The 22,836-nt window shown below is 35.3% G+C and overlaps 1 protein-coding gene across 6 annotated transcripts in view; it reads right to left on the bottom strand.

Moving 5' to 3' along the window:
* npnta (nephronectin a) overlaps positions 1-22,836 on the bottom strand; it is a 153,078-nt gene that overhangs the window by 69,350 nt on the left and 60,892 nt on the right. For 3 of the 6 annotated variants that reach the window (XM_030145995.1, XM_030146002.1, XM_030146026.1), the window contains exons 3-4: positions 18,623-18,673; positions 4,632-4,724 (exon numbers count right to left, since the gene is read on the bottom strand). In XM_030145995.1, the coding sequence (XP_030001855.1) occupies positions 4,632-4,724; positions 18,623-18,673 (144 nt within the window). The remainder of the gene's footprint in view (positions 1-4,631; positions 4,725-18,622; positions 18,674-22,836) is intronic. The other 3 variants (XM_030146009.1, XM_030146017.1, XM_030146036.1) reach the window with 1 other exon arrangement.

Below are 22,836 nucleotides of genomic sequence, written 5' to 3'. Positions count from 1 at the left end.
TACCATGAAAAGCACCATACAAATACAATGTATTATTATTAGTAGTAGTAGTAGTCGTGGTAGTAGTAGTAGTAGTTATTACTCACTTCATGGAGATAATATGCAAAAAATGGTATGAATGTCAGTGTATGGGATGATGCATTAGTGTCCACTGTGTTGGATGATAAGGAACTAAAACAACAAAATCCATGAATATATAAGAGAACAGCTGGAGAATAGCTGTCCACTGAAGTGACCACTATGCATGAAAGGGTTAAACTGAGAGACAAATTCATTTGGAAACTGCCACAAAAGTCACACTGGGTCCTTATGGGTTAATGTTATTTTATAATGCGTTGTATCATTCACTGCCAATGTCAATAATAATAATGGATTAGATCTCTATAGAGCATTTCAAAGCACCCAAAGCGCTTTACATTATTGATCCATTATTCATTCACTCTCACATTCTAGTGGTGATAAACTAAGTTTGTAGCCACAGATGCCCTGGGGCAAGGTGGGTGAAGTGTGGGTGGGTGCCCAAGGACACAACGGCACACGACAGAGCAGGATTCGAACCACCGACCCTTCGGTTATTGGACGACCCGCTCTACCTCGAACGCCGTCTCGAACTATAATGCTTTAAGTTAACTGTCCAATAGACAAAATGTAATGACATATAGTTAAAATTATGTGTAATATAGTATTTAGCCGAGCAAATACGATCAGCTGTTTCTGGTCTGTCTGAAGGCAAAAGTCCAATTTTTTCCAATTTTGATAGTAATCACAATATTGTAATTTGAGTTTCTGACCTGAATGCTCACCCCTAATAATGATCTAATAATAATTCACTACTTACCATAAACAAAATCATTAAACATCCTTCTTCAAGTCATCTTTACCGATAAAACCTTCATAGATCATGATGTGATTTACAGGGCTTCATGGTGTTCACTTGACCTTTAGCTGCACGGTGGTCAGAGAAGCAGCTCTTGAACCAGAGGGTAGCTTATTTCAGCCCTCCAGTTGACTCCTCAAGATAAATGTAGAGCTCCAGAGGGGCTGGATATTAGAAAACATCGAAACGTCAGCCACCTGGCACATCAATAGTAAATGTCAAATCAATGTTTAACAGAGGGTGAATGTAAATGAGAAAATCTAATCTATGGCTTTTGAATAATTAAACTGGTTTCCATAGAATGTGCCAGCTCAAAAACAGAATCCAAGGTTATCTGCACCAAATAAGCTGAAAGGGCGAGTCTGCCACTCAAGGCTCGGAAAAAAATGCTGAAAGCCTATTGGACAAATAGGAGTTCAATAGACACTTGAAAGTACAGTTTCATCTTTAAAGGTCTTGGAATCACATTTGTCAGATAAGTCTGTCTGTATCTTTGGCAGCAAAGTCTATTTTAGTTGGATATGGGGCACAGATCCTTTTTCCTCTCCCCTTTGTTGCAGATTAAGACAAAGTAGAGCTGTCTGGCCGGGCAGACAGGAGCCACCTATAGCCTCGAAATGCAGGATGAGTCATTTGGAACATTCCGGAAAGGATTTCAACACCCCACTCCACTACCACCGCCGCCGCCGCCACCACCCCCAAGCTTGTTTTTAATTACATACTATCCTATTCCTGTCTCAGGGCGTGAATTACACAAGCATTTGCAAACTACACGGATGCACGTCAACTTAAAGCTAAAGTGGGAAGCTTCTTTTTTCAACACATCCGATCTGTCAGTAATTGCTCATGAATGCTGATGACATGCAGAAAAACTCAAGGATCCACACACATACGCACGCAATTTCAATAACATTGGTTGCACCGAGCCAAGGCAAGTTATCTCAGGTCAGTAATTGAGATGTTATCTTCACAGGAGAGGCTGCACTCCGGGGGATCATTCAATATGGCCTTGCTACTCATTTTCATTTGATCTGAGTCAGCCCTTTCTTTCTTAACCAAACCCCTTGTGATTAAGGTATTGCACTAGTAACTGTTTGCTGATGGGAAATGAGCTTCTGCTAAATGATTAAGTGGTAACTTTAACCCTTAATGCCGCCTAGATTTCTTTATGTCGTTTTTGCCACAAAAGTATCAGAAAATGTCTTTTTTGACCATTTTTTGCACCTTTTTCTATAGGAAGAACTTAATTTCAATATGTGGCCATTAATTATCATCATTATATGTAATAAATGCTTAAAGAAAGTGTGATATAGGAACAAAAAAAAAATTAATTTGTATCATATTTATGATGAAAAACAACTATAAATAAGCATAATGAAATTTTATGAGATTGTATAGATGTGCTCAAACATTTGTGTTTGTCTAGAACAGACCTGGGCATTGTACGGGCCGATGGCTGACCCTGACTGGCCCCCATGAGGCCACTGGCAAATTAAAAGTCAATGCAAATATATATCATTGTAACCAATACAACGGCACTGCTTTTATTTTGAAAGATATGCTAAACTAATTTTTTTTGGGCATACTTTCCATACTTAGCATAACGCTTATACACTGATTGGTTTGTTGGTCAGTTTCAGCCCATGAAGATGTCAGCTAATGCCAAAAAATGAAAGATTGATTCAGAATGCAGAGTTATTAACAAGACATGGACTTCTAAGTTGTATTCTGTGCTCCACATTTTCATCGTATTGTTTCATTTACTGTTTATACATATATATTGACCAGAGCTGCAAGTGTATTGATCTGGCCCTTAGCAACTGTCAAAGTTTCTCATGTGGCCCCATAAGAAAATTAATTGCCCACCCCGGTCTAGAACATTCTGAGTCCATGTTACAGCTTTTTATTTTCAGCTATTTCTAGTCATTCGTCAATGAACTTCGAACAAACTTCATACAAAGTGGAAAAATACAGATTAAAAACAGCGAAAAAAATCTGTGAAATTCGACAAAAGCATATCAAAACACACTAGTAGAAGCACTATCACTATTATATACACTCAAAAAAATAACTAAGCCAAAAATGTTGACTTTATGTATTTTAATTACATGTAAATTTTCCATGTAATTTTATTACATAAGTTTAATGTAAAGGGTTGCATTTAATACAATGTTTTTTTCTATCATATTGAGTCAATATGAATAAATTAAATACCTTCAGTCAGATTTGCTTTAGTTAATGCAAACTTTTACATAAACTGTGTTTGACTGAGACGCTCAGCCTTTTTATGTGATCTAGTAAATAAAGTTTACTTTACTTGTTTAGATTCACTTTATACTAAGCATATTCACATTATGTTTGACTTTTTCAGATAAATAAACTTTAAATTTCATATATTTCAGTTACATTTTACTTTAAAATATTACTTCATGTTTATTAGAGCCAAGAATCATTTTTTTGAGTGTACAATTATTTTCAAGAATTCACCACTAAAATCTCACTAAAACACTGATAAAACTAATAAAATCTTCCATCTCTCTCTCACCGAATGCAGTCTGCTACTCTCTGCTCCACCCACCTCCACCCCTTTCACTCAGCTAAAGCAGAACTCTACCCTAATGTGTCACATATCAATAGAAAGGACCCAATCTCAGCTAAAAGATGTTGTTTGGATTTTCTCAATAGCACAAACAGTTCAGGAGTTACAGCAGGGGTGTCAAACTCATTTTAGTTCAGTTCCACATTCAGCTAAATTTGATCTGAAGTGGGCCGAACCAGTCAAATAATAACATAATAATATATAAATAATGTCAAGTCCAAAGTTTTCTCTACGTTTTAGAGTGAAAAAAGTAAATTTACATTATGAAAAGGTTTACATCTGCAAACTGTCTTTTCAAAAGATGTGAATAACATGAACAAACTGAAAAAATGAGAGTAATTTTGACAATATTCTGCCTCAGTTTATCATTTACACATGTACGTTATAACTTACAGATCACAGTGGATCTACAAATACACAAAACATTTAGTATCAGACAGAATCTTGTTAAAATTGTACTTACTTCTCTTAAGACATTTCAAGTTGTTCATATATGTTCAGGTTATTGACATTTTTGCAAAATTATACTTTTAGTGTAAATACATGAAAATATTTACATTTACAAAGAGAAACATTTGGAGTTGTCATTATTTCTTTGTTATTATGATAGTATTTGACTGGTCCTGCCCTATTGAGATTGAATTGGTCTGAATGTGGAACCTGAACTAAAAGGATCGTTAATATCTTAGTGTAATATTTGCATTTCACAAATTCATCCCAAGGGCCGGACTGGACCCTTTGGCGGGCCGGATTTGGTCCCCGGGCCTTATGTTTGACACCTGTGAGTTACAGTAATTAGAATGACGTGGATGTAAAAATGCGTCACCGGAGACACAATCGTCCTAAAAGGGTTAATACACTCGTGTTGTTGTGGTGAGTCAGTAAACAATGATTATACTGCCATTGCTCAGGGCAGGGGTTCTCCTTCATTTAGTCTCAATCCAAAAAAATATGCACGTCAGCAGGCCTGTGTGTCGCTCTGGGGGGGGTGGGGGGGTGGGTTTGAGTCATGATATTTCCAGGAGGACTGTATATTACAAATCTCTCACATTCCTGATTTAGATTGTTTCCCTACCTCAGTGACCTACAACATGTAAAAGAAGTCACAAAAAACATAAATCAAAAGTAACAGCCAGGTTCCAGACGAGGGCTCACCTTGATTGCAGGTCTTGCCAGTGAAGCCGGGGTGGCACTTGCACTTATTGGGTCCCACGCAGTCCCCATGTTTACAACCAGGCTGGCACACAGCTGTTCAGAAGGGATTCAGAGAGGAAGAGACAGATCAGTGCAGCGCCCTGGAAGACTTCTTGTACCAGATCAGAATGACAAAGCACTTAATCCTCCTGCTTCTAGACTTCCACAACCCCTTGGCTGTAAATTATCTGCTTTCTCAACATTATAGACATAAGGCAGAAAGATGCCTCATTCATACAGGCAATGTGTTTGTATCTGCTGGTGGGACAGTGTCATTATCACTGACTAATGCTCATAAACTAACCTTTTATTTCATACAGCACTTCTGTTACAGGAATATTTCGCCTTTACAGGGTGGGGAAGCAAAATTTACAATATTTTGAGGCAGGGATTGAAAGACGGTGTATGACCAATTAGTTTATTGAAAGTCAGGAGAATTTATTTGCCACAAGAAAATTGACATAATAGAAAATGTTTTTATCCTATGTGTCCTCCTTTTTTCTCAATAACTGCCTTCACATGCTTCCTGAAACTTGCGCAAGTGTTCCTCAAATATTCGGGTGACAACTTCTCCCATTCTTCTTTAATAGTATCTTTAAGAAAGTCGACATTGCTGTGTGATGTTCTATTGGTAGCGTGTTCTAAAACGCCCCAAATAGCAGAATCCAGAGGGTTTAGATCTGGGCTAGAAGGCGGCCATAAACATGATTCCCAAAAATTGCTAAAGTTGGATTTGTTGCTGTTGTCAACAAGTGTTTTGGTGTTCTTGTGTAAGATTTTAACTTCAAATCATATTTTACTGCATTTCTAACGGTCTTGTTGTCTACCTCAAGTTCAGTTGCCATTTTTCTCTTGGATTTGGTTGGATCCTTTAGGATTTTGGATTTAAGAGCTTTAATAAAAGCTTTGGTACGTTTTTTGTTGCTTCCTCCACTTCCAGACTTTCTCGTAATAGTTTTGCTCATAGTCATTCTCTTTACATTATAAACAGTCTTTATGGACACTCCAACTATTTTTGAAATCTCCTTTGGTGTGACGAGTGCATTCAGCAAATCACACACTCTTTGACGTTTGCTTTCCTGATTACTCATATGGGCAAAAGTTTCTGAAAAGGTATGGATAATAGTGTTAGGTATGATTATGACATCAATATATGTTTGGTTTCAAAACAATTGACGTAGTGCTGCTGAGAAAAAACAACTAAATGTTCATTGTAAATTTTGCTTCCCCACCCTGTATTCCAGAACGACATCTATGTAAATCAGGGGTGTCAAACTCATTTCAGTTCAGGGGCCACATACAGCCTAATATTGTAGAAAGTGGGCCGGACCAGTAAAATGATATAAATAATTGGATAAGAACTGATAAATAATGTCAAGTCCAAACTTTTCTCCATGTTTTTGAGTGAAAAAAGTAAAATTCTGTAATGAAAATGTTCACACCTACGAACCACACTTGAACATAACATGAACAAATATGAACAACCTGAAAATTCTTAAGAAAAAAAGTGCAATGTTAACAATTTTACACCTAAGTTGATCATTTATACATGTGCATCACAACTTGAATATTTAGTAATTGGCAAAATATTGTATAAAATTCCACGTACTTCTCTTAAGACATTTCAGATTGTTCATATTTGTTCAGGTTATTCATATTTTTTGTAAAAGGATAGTCTGTAAATGTAACTTGTTTTTCTAATTTTACTTTTTTTACACTAAAACAAAGAGGAAAAGTTTTCATTATTTATAGATTACGATAATATTTTACTGGTCTGATCCACTTTAGATTGAAATGACCTAAAATGATTTTAACATCCTTGATTATTAATATCTTCAGTATGATTTTTGTATTTCACAAATTCATTCTAGGGGCCGGATTGGACCCTTTGGCGGGACAGATTTGGCTCCATGTTTGACACCCGTGGTGTAAATGAAATGGTGGGATCTGGGGCGACATAAAAGGGGGGTAAACATGACAAATTCATGGGGCCCAGCATTAGTGGGGGGCTCATAGAGCTGTGGAGGGGGTCCAGTGGATACAGGTTAGAAGTTGTGAAAATTTCATGTAAGATCCGCTGAATAATAGAGGCATAGAAGTCGGAAGTCGGTCGTTGAAAGCATATTAAGTTTCAGTTTCGTTTCATGCCAGCATAACTTCTGTTAGTTCTGGACCGCACCCCTGAGTATATACCCTACTCCCTGCTTCGACTTATTGACAAGATACTGAATTTTATGAAGGGTCCACAATGTTTACCTTTCATGGGGCCCACAATTGGTAGCGGCGCCCCTGGGTGGGATCATTTGGTCCCACCTCTGTAACGCCTCTGGAGGTAGTAACAGAGTCGTGATAAAGGTGGACTCATGATTCCGGAACGCTACGTAAAAAGCTGAATACAAAGAAAACAGTCTGCATGGTGTTCACCAAAAAACCAATTGAACTGAAACAGTCGAACATCTTTCTTGAAGGGGTGGAACTGGATTTAGTCAAAGAGTTCAAGTACCTCGGATTAACCTTAGACCCAACATTAACATTTAAACAACACATAAAGTGACTGAAGAAGACAGTAAATTTTAATGTGCAAAATTTTAAACAAGTCAGACCCTTCTTGACCCTACATGCTGCTAAGATGTTTTTACACTCCATGATTTTCTCTCATATTGAATACTGTATAACTTCCTGGTCACTTGCTGCTGGCACATCACTCAAACCCATAGAATCACTTTTTTAAAAAGCCATAAAAATATTTGATAAAAAAAAAAAAAAAAAAAAACATTTAATTTTCACCACTGCATTGTTTTAGATCAGGGGTGTCAAACTCATTTTAGTTCAGTTCCACATTCAGCCCGATATGATCTCAAGTGGGCCGGACCTGTACAATAATAACAGTGAAAAAGGTAAAATTAAACTATGATAATGTTTAAATCTACAAAAATCTGAATAACATGAACAACTGGAAATGTCTTAAGAAAAACAGCTGCAATTTTAACAACATTATGCTTCAGATTATCAGTTTATCATTTACACATGTGCATTACAACTTACATTACAATTACAAATGCACGAAACATTTAATAACAGGCAGAATATTGGTAAAATTGCATTTACTTATCTTAAGACATTTCAGGTTTTTCAAATTTTTTGTAAAATAACATTTTTTAATATAAACATTTTCATGTAATTTTACTTTTTTTTTTACACTAAAACAAAGACAAATGTTGCTGTTTTCATTATTTATAGGTTTAATATGATTGTATTTTACTGCTTCTGACCCACTTGAGATCTAATTAGTCTGTATGTGGAATCTGAATTAAAATGATTTTGACTTTCACAAATCCATCCTACAGGCCGAATTGGATCCTTTGGCGGGACGGATTTGGCCCCCGGACCGCATGTTTGACACCTGTGTTTTAGATGAATATAAATTTCTTAATTTTAATAATTTTGTGAATTTTAAAAATGCTTGCCTGATATATAAAGTCTTGCATGGACTTGCCCCTCCTCCGTTGACAGATTTTATCAAATCCCGCTCTGTCAGTGGGATGGTCACCAGGGCCACAGCTCGAGGAGACTATGAGGTGCCACGCAGGTGTACTACTTTTGGACAAACTGCACTTTCAGTCACTGAAACTAAATATTGGAACGGTTTACCGCTCAACATAAGAGACTCACGATCATATGCCTCCTTCAAATCACAACTTAAACATTGGATGAAGGAAAACCAAGCCTGTGACCATCAGTAGATCATCCTCACTGTGTTGTTCTGTGTGTTTTTAGGATGTTTTGCATTTCTGTCTACTGTCTTTCTATGATGTCTTTTACAATATTTTGCCTTTTTGTCAACTGTCTTTCTTGTCACCTGCCTAGGGACTACGGATGGAAATTAGCACTGCTGCTACAATCTGGCATATTTACAGCTGCAATTGTTGTAGATGTTCATTATGTACTGTCCCTATTAAATAAATAAAATAAATAAATAAACACCTCTTGTTCCGCAACCAAGGTGTGACATTTTGATGACGTATTACATGTCCGACCCCCATGCCATGGGGATTTAAAAATGAGTGTGGGTTGTGTACAGTAAACAAACAAATCAATACGACCAAAAAGATGTCGAACTGGGGAGACGCCGAGATTCGCAAGCTGTTGTCACTTCAGGCAGAGGACTCTATCCATGCTAATTTTTGTGGAACGGTGAAAGATGGGTCAACTCTGGAGATGTTAGCAACACCACTATGCTCGTGGTATTTCTGACAAGCAAGTTATACGTCACACTATACGCTGCGCTGCATCACCACCCCTTTTTAAGTAAGTAAGTAAGTGAGTAATTTCTTTGTCCATTTAGCAAAACATGATATATACATACATAGAGTTTGGATTTCTATATTAAACATGGGTGAAAAAGTGTAGGCCGAAGCAACAGCTTATTTTTGCCTACCCTACTTACAAAAAGGAAAGTTGCAGAAACAAAACAAGATAACAAGATGGTGCGGTTTTAAACAATAATATAGATCAGGGGTGTCAAACGTGCGGCCCCCCAAAGGTTCCAATGCAGTCCGTGGAATGAATTTGCAAAGTGCAAAAATTCCACAGTCAAGGCTGTCAAACTCATTTTAGTTCAGGTTCCACATACAGACCAATAGGATCTACAGTAAAATAACAGCATAATAACCTACAAAAAATAAAGACTCCGTATTTTCTTCTCGGTTTGATGTGAAAATAATATTATATTATGCCTATAAATAATGACAACTTCAAATATTTGTCTTTGTTTCAGTGCAAAAAATAACATTAAATTATGGAAATATTTACATTTACAAACTATCCTGTAACAATAAAATGTGAATAACCTGAACAAATACGAACAACCTGAAATGTCTAAAGAAAATTAAGCACAGGTTTAGCAATTTTCAGCCTGTTACTAAGTGTTTAGTGTCTTTGTCGATTTGATCCATGATACATATGTAGAAATGATAAGTTGAGGCATAATTTTGCTGCACTTATTGCACTTATTTTTCTTAAGAAATTTCAGTTTTTTTAGGTTACTCACATCTTTTTTGTTTGGATAGTTTATAAAAGTAAGTATTTTCATAATTTAATGGGGGGGTTTTGCACTAAAACAAAGACAAATTTTTGGAGTTGTCATAATTTATTGGTTATTATGCTATTATTTTACTGGTTCGGCCCACTGCAAATGAAATCGGGCTGAAGGTGGCCCCTGAAAGAAAATGAGTTTGAGACCCCTGATATAGATAAACAAATAAATTAATCTGAGCAAAATCTTAGATTCATACTGATAATTGGCTTAGTTTATCCTGATATTTTATATTTATTGAATACCTTAGTTTTAAACATCCTTCTAAATGTTGTGACTGATGTGCATGTCTTTAATTCTTTATCAAGGTTGTTCCATAATTTTACTCCAGTTACAGATATGCATTTGCCTTTCGTGTTGGTCCTTGCCTTTGGTTTCTTGTACATACAGGTCCCCCTAAGCTTGTACTGGGACTTTGACAGAGAACAGCTCCTGTATGCAGGGTGGAAGTAGGTTGTTGTGTGCCTTATAGATGAATACAGCAGTGTGGAGGTTGAGCAGATCTTCTAATTTCAGAATATTTGTATTGATGAAAAGTGGATTGGTTGGTACAAAGTAATCCAAATCCTTTGATTCTGTAATGCAGGTCCTCTGTGTACAAGTCCAGCCTGTCTCACCTCTGCAAGGTTCTAATAGTTTTGGATTTTTTTTTTTTTTTATTATTATAGTTCAGTCTTATTTAGTTTTGACTTTTTTTTTCTCTAATTTCTCTAATTCAGTTCTACACTGGCTCCCTGTCTCTCAGAGAATAGACTTCAAAATTCTCTTACTAGCATATAAAGCACTGAATGGTTTAGGCACAAAATACATCAGAGACCTTCTAGTCCAGTATGAACCATCCAGACCACTCAGGTCATCTGGTGTAGGTCTGCTCTGTGTTCCAAAAGTCAGAACTAAACATGGAGAATCAGCGTTCAGTTTCTATGCTCCATATATCTGGAACAAACTACCAGAAAATATCAGGTCTGCTGAGAGTCTGAGTTCTTTTAAGTCAAGGTTAAAGACTCACCTGTTCACTGCTGCCTTTGACTAAAAGGCTTCTGACTTTTTTAAATTGTATATTCTCTTTGAATCTCTGCACTGCAACTCTTACTTTAATATGTGTGTTTTTATTTTTATTTATTTATTTTTTTTATGTGTTGTTTTCTTACTTGCTGTTTTTAATCACCTTTTACATGTTTCTTTTATAATGTTTTAAATGTGTTTCTTTTTGTTTCTTTTATTTCAATGTCCTGTGTGAAGCACCTTGAATTGCCTTGTTGCTGAAATGTGCTATACAAATAAACTTGCCTTGCCTTGCCTAGTTTTAATTTGTTTTTGGAGCAGGTTTGCTAGTTCTTATTAGTTTTCGTTTTTTTCTAAATGCTTAGTTTTAGTTTAGTTTTAGTATTAGTTTGAGTTTTGTCGTATCTTTTCTCCTCTTCTCCGTCATATTCAAATAAATCCCAGACAGGACTCTGCTGCTTTCTCCCAACTTTAGTCTCCATGTTTCCAGGTAGAGTGGGGATGAGAAGACGACTGGAAACCACTAGTGACGGACCGTCAAGTGTCATATGGCGCTGCTAGCTAAAATCGCTAGAATGAAATAAATCACTTTTGTATCAATCCGACATCGACAAAGACGAAAACTAAAGGAATTTTATCCATAATTTTTATCTGTTTTAGTTAGTTTTGTAAACACACAATACAGTTTCAGTTAGTTCTTGTTTTTATCTTTTAATTATAGTTTTTATTTATTTCAGTTAACGAAAATGTTTTTTCAATTCTAGTTTTCGTCATTTCGTTAGTTGTCGTTAATAACCTTGTACCTCTGTTACTGCTTTGACTTGGCTGTGGAAATTAGTCAGTGGTGGCAAAAAAAGGTGGGATCACCATCTCACCTTGTTTTTCAGGATATCCGTTTAAAAGTGGTTAATGTGATGTATTATTTTTGTTCCACAATGCAGAGAGCATGATCTTGGAAAAGTTTCCCCCTCTTCACTGATATTAAATTAGTCCAAGTGCATAAACATAAATGAGAAGTTTGACCTTTTAACACCTAGCAAAGTGATTTTCCTGATTAGATTTCCCTGTGTTTGAAATGAAGCACTGGTATTTACTTTGGAATACAGCCAATAAGGATTACTTACTATAACATTTCCCCCTTTAGACTTGAGCTAAAACAATTAAAGCATCAAAATAATAGATTATAATTAGAGCTGTCCTGTACGTTATATATAGTGCATAGATGGTGATATTTGGAGTGTGCACAGAGATAAGGTAGTCTCCACTGCCTTTCTGTGCTCTGTCTCAGTGAGCTAGAGGATTGCCCTGCTTATCTGACTGCTTACTGCAGCTTGCTGCTAAGCATGCCTGATACACGGGGCCTCAGCCAAGTGTTACTAATTTTCATTAAAAGCTTCATTAATTCTGTCATAATACTGTGCAATCAGAGGACTTAATTAACACTGTGGTGGGAGCGGTGGTACATACGTGTGTGTGTGTGTGTATGTGTGTCTGTTTGCAAGATAAAGGAACCGAATTCTAGTGGAGAGAGCCTATCACACCAGCCGGTTTGTTTTGTATCAGTGCGTGCGTATTCACAGCTACAGTTACAGCGTGTATTTTATTATACCATGGCCTAATTTTGAGGTGTGGATAACAGCGTCACTCATCACTTTAGAGGGAAGTTAATGTTTTTCGTAGGTAGGGAGGCAGTTTTCAAGCGGATATTGTAACCCGTAGGTCATGAGTTCAATCATAGTCCATTGTGTTGTGTCCTTGAGTGAGACACTTTACCCGACCTCCAATTGACAGCTGTATAAATGAGCACCAGGACTAGGCTGTGATGGACGTGCCTCGCATCCCAGGGGAGTTATAGACTCTCATCCGCTTATCAGTAGCGAGACTAAAGATAATCTCAGATCCAATAACCTACCTGTCTGGAAAACTATCAGGTGTGTGTTATAGCTGAATGCAAATCTGTTGTTGATGTGTATTTAACCAAAAAAAAAAAAAAAAAAAAAAAAACACAATCTTGCAATGCCTGTAGCTTTATCCCTCCGGTATCCCGTCCAGCTAGGCCCTTACTAAGCACCAAGTGTGCCTTTTTCGCACACTTGTGGAATAATGTCAAAAAAATGTTCATACAGTTTGTTTTTAATTCTTTTACACTTTTTTTCTATTTCATCAACTTGAGCCGTGAATAAAAATACAAAATACTCAAGAACTGTCACATTTTTAACCCTTTAAATGCCATGTCTGTAATGTAAACAAACCATTTTTGAATGCAAAAAACAAAACAAAACAAAATTTTTTTTCAATATACTACATAAAAAGGGGATCACATATTATCTGATTTTTGCAGCCTGGCATATGTCAATGATTAACTCCAACATTGTTTAATTTGCATTATTATTTTTGGTGCTAGGTCAAATGTTCAAAAATACTAGCATCTGTCACCAAGTGTGCGTAAAATGCACACCTACAAATCAAACTATTAAATATTATCTATTGATTTATTTTTGTGCTCTAATTTGATTTTATTTTTGTAAATCAAGGTCAGCCCTAATCATACATATCAAATGGAAGAAATAGTGCGTTTTAGGCACACTTGAGAGACAGATGCTCGTCTTTTAATTTTCTTTTGTTTACAATGTGCAAATTTTAGTTGATGGCCAGAATTTTAAAGATCATGCAAAAATGAACAACTTTTGAATTCTAACTTCATTTAAATTATGAAAAATAATATGAAGTTTTTTAAAACGAAGTGCAAAGTGTGCCTAAAAGGCGCACCTGGATACCAGAGGGTTAATAAAGAAATTCAATATTTTTTTTAAATGTTGGATAATAAGGCTAAAGCTCTCTTGACACTGATCTGAAGGAAACCTAATTGAACAGAAACAGAAAGGGACTCAATACATATATGATGTCAAGCCTCAGTCTTGAAAACGTCCTTTCATACACATGAAACTTGCAGGGCAGCAGTAAGGACAAATGCTGCCACTTAGGTTTCATTGTGTAACATTGTTCTGACTGAACTGAAACTCACAAAGGTCTGTGATGAATTCTGAAAGAAAAAGATAACATCTCTAGACCTTCATCCACTCTATGAGGCAAGAAAGGAAGTATTGTTGGCATGTTTGGCCTGTGATATGAGCCTTTGTGTTAGCCCAGTGTGTAGCTGTTTTTCACAGGTGCAAATTAAGAAATGGTCCAATTTGTTACATAAAAAAGAGAAAAATTATACTTTCTCTAAAATAAGTAGTTCAATAGACCTTGGATGACTCAGTAGGTCAATGGGGTCGCCTGAAATTTCAGGTAATTTATAAAAAAAAAACAAAACTTACAAATAAAAAATATATGGTGAGTTGACAGAGACAATCCCAATCCATAAAAGACATGACAAACTGTGAAGCTGAAACTGAAGCACTGTGGTACTGTTCATCTTTCAAATGTTCATTGTGGTCAGTTTCAGATGCTGCAGCTCTTTCATAATTCATAGTTTAAGTTCTTGTTTGTTCAGTATTAATTGTCAGCCTTGTAAATCCAAGCTGGACTGACTGTACATATCCTGACCAAGGAAAATAAAATTCTCACTTTGTGTAGTAATCTACACCTGGCTTTTCTGCCTCCGTTCATAATAATATACATTATATAGACTAAATGTCATCTAAAATTAATGTTTATTTGCAACATAGTATAGCAAACTATTACATGATCAAAAACAAATTCATTTTAGCAAAAATTAAAAAAAAAAAAAAAAAAAAAGGCTCTGTTTTGAATGTCTGGGGTCGCCAGAAATTTGTGATGTTAAAATGAGGTCATGAGCCAAAAAAGGCTGGGAACCACTGGTTTAAACACATGTTTTTTTTACTTCAAAAATTAAATGCATGGACATTTTTCTAACTCCATGAAAAAAAAAAAAAAAAAAAATCGCAGTGTTTTTTCATGCTTAAGAAGGAATAAAACCACTCAAGAAAACATTTTTGGCTAAGGTTCTTATAATTCAAACATAAAAGGGATAAACAGGTCATATTTTGCTAAACCACTTTTATTAGTCTTTGGTTCATTTATTTGTGTATTTGGACCCTAATAGTTCATAAAGTTTGAATTTTCGGGCACGTAAATGGAACTATTGTACTGTTCTTCTGTCTAACATTGTTATGATTGTTGATATTTGTATTATTATGTATGTTTTGCTTGTTTGCATATATGTTAAATTTCATTGCATGTTCAAAATAAGTCACTAAATCACAAAAAAAAAAAAAAAAAATCACAATTTGAACCCTCCAGGTGCTGCAAAGCTATCTTTATATTCGTTGCGGCAAAAATTGAGTGCATTTCTACAACCCGTTTCAGTTCCCTCTTAATTTGTTATGTTTTATAACTAGTTACATCATGACATTTGCACAAATAAGGTTAAGACTTCCGACAAACATTTCTCCGAGTACGCCATAATTGTTGGTCAGCAGCAGCAGTTGTAGTTGTAGTCCAACTTCGAGCCGATTACCTAAAATATTCAGTTACTGTCTGTATAAACGAACACAAGTGGCTGAACAGGACAGAGCAGCATAGTCTACTACATGATCAAAAAAAATTCATTTTAGCAAAAATTAAAAAAAAAAAAAAAAAAAAAAGTCTCTGTTTTGAATGTCTGGGGTCGCCAGAAATTTGTGATGTAAAAATGGGGTCACGAGCCATAAAAGGTTGGGTACCACTGCAGTAGATAAAATGAAAGAAGCTACTGATGTTATTGGTTGGAACAGAAGCAACGTAGTGCCTCTTGTTATTTTCATACATAGGGGAGGATTTGATTAGCAGGATCAGAGACAGCCATCATCGGGCTTTGCCTCAGAGGGTATTTTTAAGTCTCAGGCCTGGAAGAGAGATCAGGGAAACAGCTTGTGTTCATTAACCACACCAAAGGACATGAAGGACTAAAAATGGTTGTAGCAGCTGGAAGGCTCAATATAGCATGTACGACCCTTGATCCGTGAACACCATCAAAACGCGCCAAGTGATGACAAACTTTCACTCCGGTTACTGGCACCATGTGAATAAAAATGACTCAAAATAACATAAACAGCAATGGAAACTTTTTTTTTTTTTTTTTTTTTTTTTTTTTTTTTAATTACTTACAGATATACAGTCACGGAAATTTTTTTTTAGATTATTAGACCACCCCTTGTTTTCTACAATTTCTTGGTCTTTTTAATGCCTGGTACAACTAAAGGTATATTTGTTTGGACAAATATAATGATAACAACAAAAATAATTCATAGTAGTTTAATTTCAGAGCTGATATTTATCCATTTTTCCATGTTTTCTTGATAATAACCAAAATCACTTCAGTTCTTAGATCAATAGCTATGGCATTGCACTGACAAAAACAGTGTTTTTAGGCATTCCATCTTTTCTTTTCTGTCTGTTTTAGTCACATGATATACACAGGAGTTAGTACTTGATCGCATAGATGATTTTTGATGGTCTAATAATTTTTTCTGCAACTGTATGGAAAGCAGAGTGAATTACCTTCATGTATGAAATGCACTATATAAATAAACATACCTTTCCTTGCCTATATAATGTGTAAAAATCTTTGTAATGGTGAATTGTACTATTTTGGATTCTAAGATGAGAAAAACAATAATTTATCACGTTGTATATTACGCTGCAGTCAACTAAATAAAAACTTAGGGTCGTATTAGGGATGTATTAGGTAGGTACTCTTTATTTCTGTGGGTAAAGCCCCATGTCTTACTTAGGGATGCAACGATTACCGGTATAATGATAAACCGTGGTAAAATTGCAGACGGTTAGTATTACTGTTTAAATTCTAATGATCATGATAACCATGTTTGATTACCGCACTTTTAGAGGAAAAAAACCCTATGTAAAGATCTGATTTTATGTCAAATATTTGATTATAGTTTTGATTTATTACAATTTTAATTGTATATACCTAATATTTGGAACTAATATTCACTTTTAAAGTCTTTGAAAAGGTTCGTTAATGATCTGTGTGTTATTTATGCAATAGAGTATATACATTTTTCAAATCGAATTTTTTTTTTTTTTTTTTTTTGTATTTTCTGGCCTTTTATGTTTTCATAGTAGGTTAAAGTGAAAAAATAATAGACAGATGATATAGATGAAGTTGTGCTGAAAAAACAGATCCCAAACATGGGTATAGTAAACATTTGTGTATATAGTATATAAAGGCAAAATCAAAAGGACGGAAAAACGGATAAAATAGCCTCAGACCACTAAGGGTTAATATTTGAATGTTTCCGCAACAGAAGGTACATTGTGCCTATTATTTTATTTTTTTATTTTTTTTGTTTGTTTGTTTTTTTTCAAAATACAACATGGTTAAATTATTTTAGTGTGTGTAGCAGTACTTTTGGAACATTTTGAGCACAATAATAATACAATTCAATAATATCGTGATAATAATGATAACCGTGATAATTCTGGTCACAATAACTGCGATATGAAATTGTCGTATCATTACATCCCTAGTCTTACTATTACATTATCTGGGAATATTGGAATATGCTGATTACAACAGGACTGAGGAAAAGGAAATGAATAATTAGGATAGGCAAATGTTTTAAAATATGTTTTGTAGTTAGCTAGAACATTTGATGTCTTGTAAATCATGTCTCTTATTACATGTTTAAAGCCCCCCATTTATAAGCTGAGGACTGCTTCTGGGGTGTCCTATTACTAAATGTATTTTGTTGTTTTTAATAATCGTTTGTGATAATTTTGTTATAAACTGATTGCGTGTATCATCACCTTTTTTCTGTTTGTAGGATTACATAAAAATGATGGCAGCAACTTTCATGAAAATTGGTGAAAGGGTATGGGGGTGGGGGGGTCCATACGTAACGTCACTTACACTGGCGTGAAACGAAACTGAAACTTAACATGCTTTCAATGTTCGACTCCTGACTTCTATGCCTCTATTATACAGCGGATCTTACATGAAATTTTCACAACTTCTAACCTGTATCCACTGGACCCCCTCCACAGCTCTATGGGCCCCCCCACAATGCTGGGCCCCATGAATTTGTCATGTTTACCCCCTTTTATTGGCGCCCCAGGTAGTCCATACTGAAAATGTGTCTAAACTTTGACCCGATTACCTAAAATGTTCAGTTATTGGTTGAACAGGACAGCCAACAACCTGGAGGGGGTGGGGCATGAAGTGGCTCATTTGCATTTAAAGGGCCAGCGCTCAAAAACGACCTTTCTGGTGTCATTACCCAGAAATAGGGTTGAAAATGGAGCTGCGGAGTTGAATTAATGAAGAATTCAAACCCGAGCATAGCATTTACAGTTTATGTAGACCACAGGAAAATGTTTTAAAATGCATAATTCCATTTAAAAAAGGAAAATATCACTCCTTTAAAATGTCTGTTCCGGCTGAAGAGCACACTGTATTCCTGTTGTTTGTAGGCAATGTGAAGGCCGAAGTATGAAGGACATATTCAATCTTAATACAAACTAAATCCGATTCATACAGATGGATGTGATAGTGTTTGTGAATATTTTAGATTTCAGCTGTCAGGATTTCATTAGTATTCCAACAGGGACAGTTGAATTTAAATGAGACACTAAAGATGTTCAACATAATTCACGTTAGACATGGCTTCAGGTGTAATAAGGTCTGCAGAGTGTAGAGTGTTTGCATAGATCCAAGGCTGGAGGGAAGAAGATGGTCGCTGCCAAAGGGTGTGAGCCGGTAGCGGCGTTGTGTTGGAGGAATGAACATGGCTCTATAAATAAGTGAGACAGCCCAGGATTCAGAGGAAGTGCCCCAAGCAATACATGTCTAGCAAGATTATTTCAAGAAACATGTGGAGCTAACCTTGGGGCTGGCACCTTATCCCGACTACTCTGTGAGTTAAGGCGTAGAGAGCTGCAAAACAAATAGCCAAACAAACAGAGGTTGCAGGCATTGTTTAGTGTTTGGGTGGAAAAAAAAACAAACAAACATGGTGTTAGAGGGCAATGCCTGGTCATTTTGACAAGCAAACATTTCTGGAAAGAAAAGAAAAACACTGCAGTTCTGGAGACACACATATACTCAGTTGCTTTTATGTATAGTTTTTAATAATTAAATAAGGTCTGACTAAAGCTATTAGCTCTCATCACTCATATCCAAACGGAGGTGAATAAAGCCTGTTAAATCTCTCTCACACAGTACAAATACACCTATAATATCGTCAGTGTAAGGTCAGGTCTTCAGTACAAAAATCAAGGTTGAAGCTGTATCTGACTGTGAAGTGACTACTTTTCAACCTAATACTTCATTTTTTAATGTCTTTCCTGAAAGTTCTCTAAAACCATAAACTGGATAGAGTAATTCTTATTATCCGTCTTTTATTTTGGCCTATATTTGCGTTATTTCTTTAACCCATGAGGACCCAAAGATCCACCGTCGACCAAAAGCATCTACTGATCTAAACCACAGGTGTCAAACATGCGGCTCGTGGGCCAAAACCGGCCCTCCAAAGGTTCCAATCCGGCCCGCGGCATGATTTTATGGAGTGCAAAAATTACAATGAAGATATTAACAGTCAAAGGTGTTGAGCTGGTTTTAGCCCAATGTGATCTAAAGTAAAATAATAGACTCAGACTTGCTTTATTGTCATTCAATAAATGCACCATCAGTACTTTATTAACCCTCCGGTATCCCGTCTAGCAAGGCCCTTACTAAGCACCAAGTGTGCCTTTTTGGCACACTTGTGGAATAATGTCAAAAAAAAAAAAATTCCTACCGTTTGTTTTTAATTCTTTTGAACTTTTTTCTATTTCATCAACTTGAGCCGTAAATAAAAATACCAAATTCTCAATAATTGTCACATTTTTTTTAACCCTTTAAATGCAGTATTTGTAATGTAAACAAACCATTTTTTTGGATGCAAAAAACACAAAAAAATTATTATTTTTTTCAATCTACTACATAAAAAGTGGATCACATATTATTTGATTTTTACAGCCTGACATATGTCAATGATTAACACCAACATCGGTTAATTTGCATGATTATTTTTGGCACTAGGTCAAATATTCAAAAATACCAGCATCTATCACCAAGTGTGCATCAAATGCACACCTATAAATCAAACTAGTAAATATTATATATTGATTTATTTTTCTGCTCTAATTTGATTTTATTTTTGTAAATCAAGGTCAGCCCTAATCATACATATCAAATGGAAGAAATAGTGCGTTTTAGGCACACTTGGGACACAGATGCTAGTCTTGTAATTTTCTTTTGTTTACAATGTGCAAATTTTAGTTGGTGGCCAGAATTTTAAAGACTGTGCAAAAATGAAAAACTTTTGAATTCTAACCTTATTTAAGTTGTGAAAAATAATATGAATTTTTTTAATACGAAGTGAGAAGTGTGCCTAAATGGCGCACCCGGATACCGGAGGGTTAAACAAAATATCAGTGCTTTGCTCACCACAGTTTCAGTTAATAAATAAAATAAATAAACAAAAACATACCTCGCGAAATATAAAGTAGCCTAAAATACTGTAGTCATTTTAAATAGTCTAATAACCCTTAGAATAAAATGTGAACAACCTGAAAATTAAGTACAATTTTAACAATATTCTGTCTGTTACTAAATGTTTTGTGGATCCGATTTGTAAGCTGTGTTAATAAGTTGACACATAATATTGTAGACATTCTTATTTTAGTTACACATTCCTAACTTCAAAATTTCAGTGATATTATGTTCGTGTAACATTGTGTGTAATGCACATGCACAAGTGATAAGTTGATGCATAATATTGTTAAAATTTAACTTATTTTTCTTAAGAAATTACATTTTTTTGTGGTTATTCACATCTTTTTTGGTGAAAAGATCATTTGTAAATGTAAATATTTTCATAATTTAATGTTTTTATTGAACTACAATGAAGTGAAAAACTTGGAGTTGTCATTATTTATAGGTTTTTATGCTATTATTTTAATGGTTTGGCCCGCTTGAGATCAAATTAGGCTGAATGTGGCCCCCGAACTAAAATTAGTTTGACACCCCTGATCTAAACTTTAAGACCTGGGGCCCGTTGCACAAAACTAGGATTCTATCATCCAGGATAACTGACTAAGCCGCGTTCAACGAACCCAAAACAAGAGTGTCCAGGCTTAATCGGTTGCACAAAGGCCAAGCCAGGATGAACGGACACGGATTCATCAAGCCAGGTGGAACTCATCCTGAATAAGTGCGCGCACCCGGCTTCCTCAATAGACTCCGACATCGATCACAGATTCACAGATTCAACATGGTAACTAGAGAAGCGTACTTTTCCCCGTCAGACGCAAAACTCCTCATTTTGGCTAACGAGGAAGTAAAGGACCAAATCAAAAAGAAAGACAACACTGCCACAGTTACAAAAACAATGACAGACAGCGTGGAAAAGAACTACAGACCACCTGAATAAGTAAATAGTGCACAAATACACACTGACTGTTCCACTGAAACCATCACAATTACAACCCAAATAGGAATTAACATCTCCGAAAACATAGTCATGAAATTGTAAGTAAAACTGACTGTAAATGTGAGTGAAATTGTGTAAATGTAACTGCATCAGACTGAAGATCTCTGATAAACAGATGAGCTCACTGACTTCAGTGAATTTAACTTTGGGATAAATAAAATTATCTTTTCTTATCATGATTCATAACTTTCTGATATTGTCAATTAACCCATAAAGACCCAAACATCCATCATCGACCAAAACCATCTACTGATCTAAACTGTTTAACCCTTTCATGCATGAATTATGAGAACCTTAATCAAGATTTTTTTTTTTTTCCTGAGTGTTTTTATTCCTCTTTAGGTATGAAAAAAAAAACAATGTGATTGATTTTTTTTTTTTTTTTTTTTTTTTTTTTTTAAATCAACCTGTTTTTCATGGAGTTACAAAAATGTCCACTCAGCTACACTATGAATTTTATTCTTGAAGCAAAGAAACATGCATTTAAAACCCAATATCATAAAGTGATATGAAAACAGTGAAATGAAACCATGTTTAATGCAGCTAATCTGATGTTTTCTCACATTTTAACATATTCTAATACTAGTTATTACTCACTTCATGAAGATAATATGCAAAAAATAAATATTAACAATTGATTTCCACTCAAGAACCAATCAAGAACAGCAAAGTTACAATAATGGTATGAATTGCAGTTCATGAGATGATGCATAAGTGTCCACTGTGTTGGTTGATATGGAACTAAAACAACTAAACCCATGAATATACAAGAGTAAAGCTGTCGAGTAACTGTCCACTGTAGTGACCACTATGCATGAAAGGGTTAATAACTGTTGATCCACTAATCCTATCAATACATGTAAATAATTGTAAACAGTAAATGTCTGAATGTACCTTTGACCATTTCTCTGTTTGTTTTGTACCTTATACTAAAACAAATCAAATATAAAGTATAAAAAAAAAAAAAATCCATGTAAATAATTCGTGTAAAATACAGTTTGTCATCTTTTCATGGTCATCAGATATGACCCATTTGGACGTTCAGAGGCTCCGTAGTTAACGTGGAAACACCATCGTCTTCTACAACATTGACTCACCAGTAAAACCCATGGAGTTGGATCAATAACAGTGGATGGAGACACTTGATATATGTTCAGTTAATGATAGATTTGCTGAAAATTTCCTTTTTTGTTCTGTTTTCTCTGTTTCGGATATAATAACCCCCTACTTTAATCAGAGCTTTAATGAACATCTACATGATGAGTGAATAAAAAAAATGGAAAATACCTGATTTTTGCTGAAATAATGCAAAATGCAGAGAATAATATTACAATAAAATGGTGATAAATCACTTAAGAAATGTTCAATAAGGAGAAAAATTCATTTGGGAACTGCCACAAAAGTAGCACTGGGTCTTTATGGGTTAAATACTTGCAATTTAAATCATTGGCTTTGTTTCGTGGCTTGTAAAAGAAGACACTGGCAATATTAAGATGCAATGACAGTGGATGGACACACCTGGTTTATGCTCAGTTAAAGATATATTTGCTGAAAAAAGTCACTT

The sequence above is a fragment of the Sphaeramia orbicularis genome, chromosome 1 (assembly GCF_902148855.1).
Source record: "Sphaeramia orbicularis chromosome 1, fSphaOr1.1, whole genome shotgun sequence".
Classification (NCBI taxonomy): domain Eukaryota; kingdom Metazoa; phylum Chordata; class Actinopteri; order Kurtiformes; family Apogonidae; genus Sphaeramia; species Sphaeramia orbicularis.
Note: the sequence above shows the minus strand (reverse complement) of the source record. Positions and strands in the feature narration are given on the sequence as shown.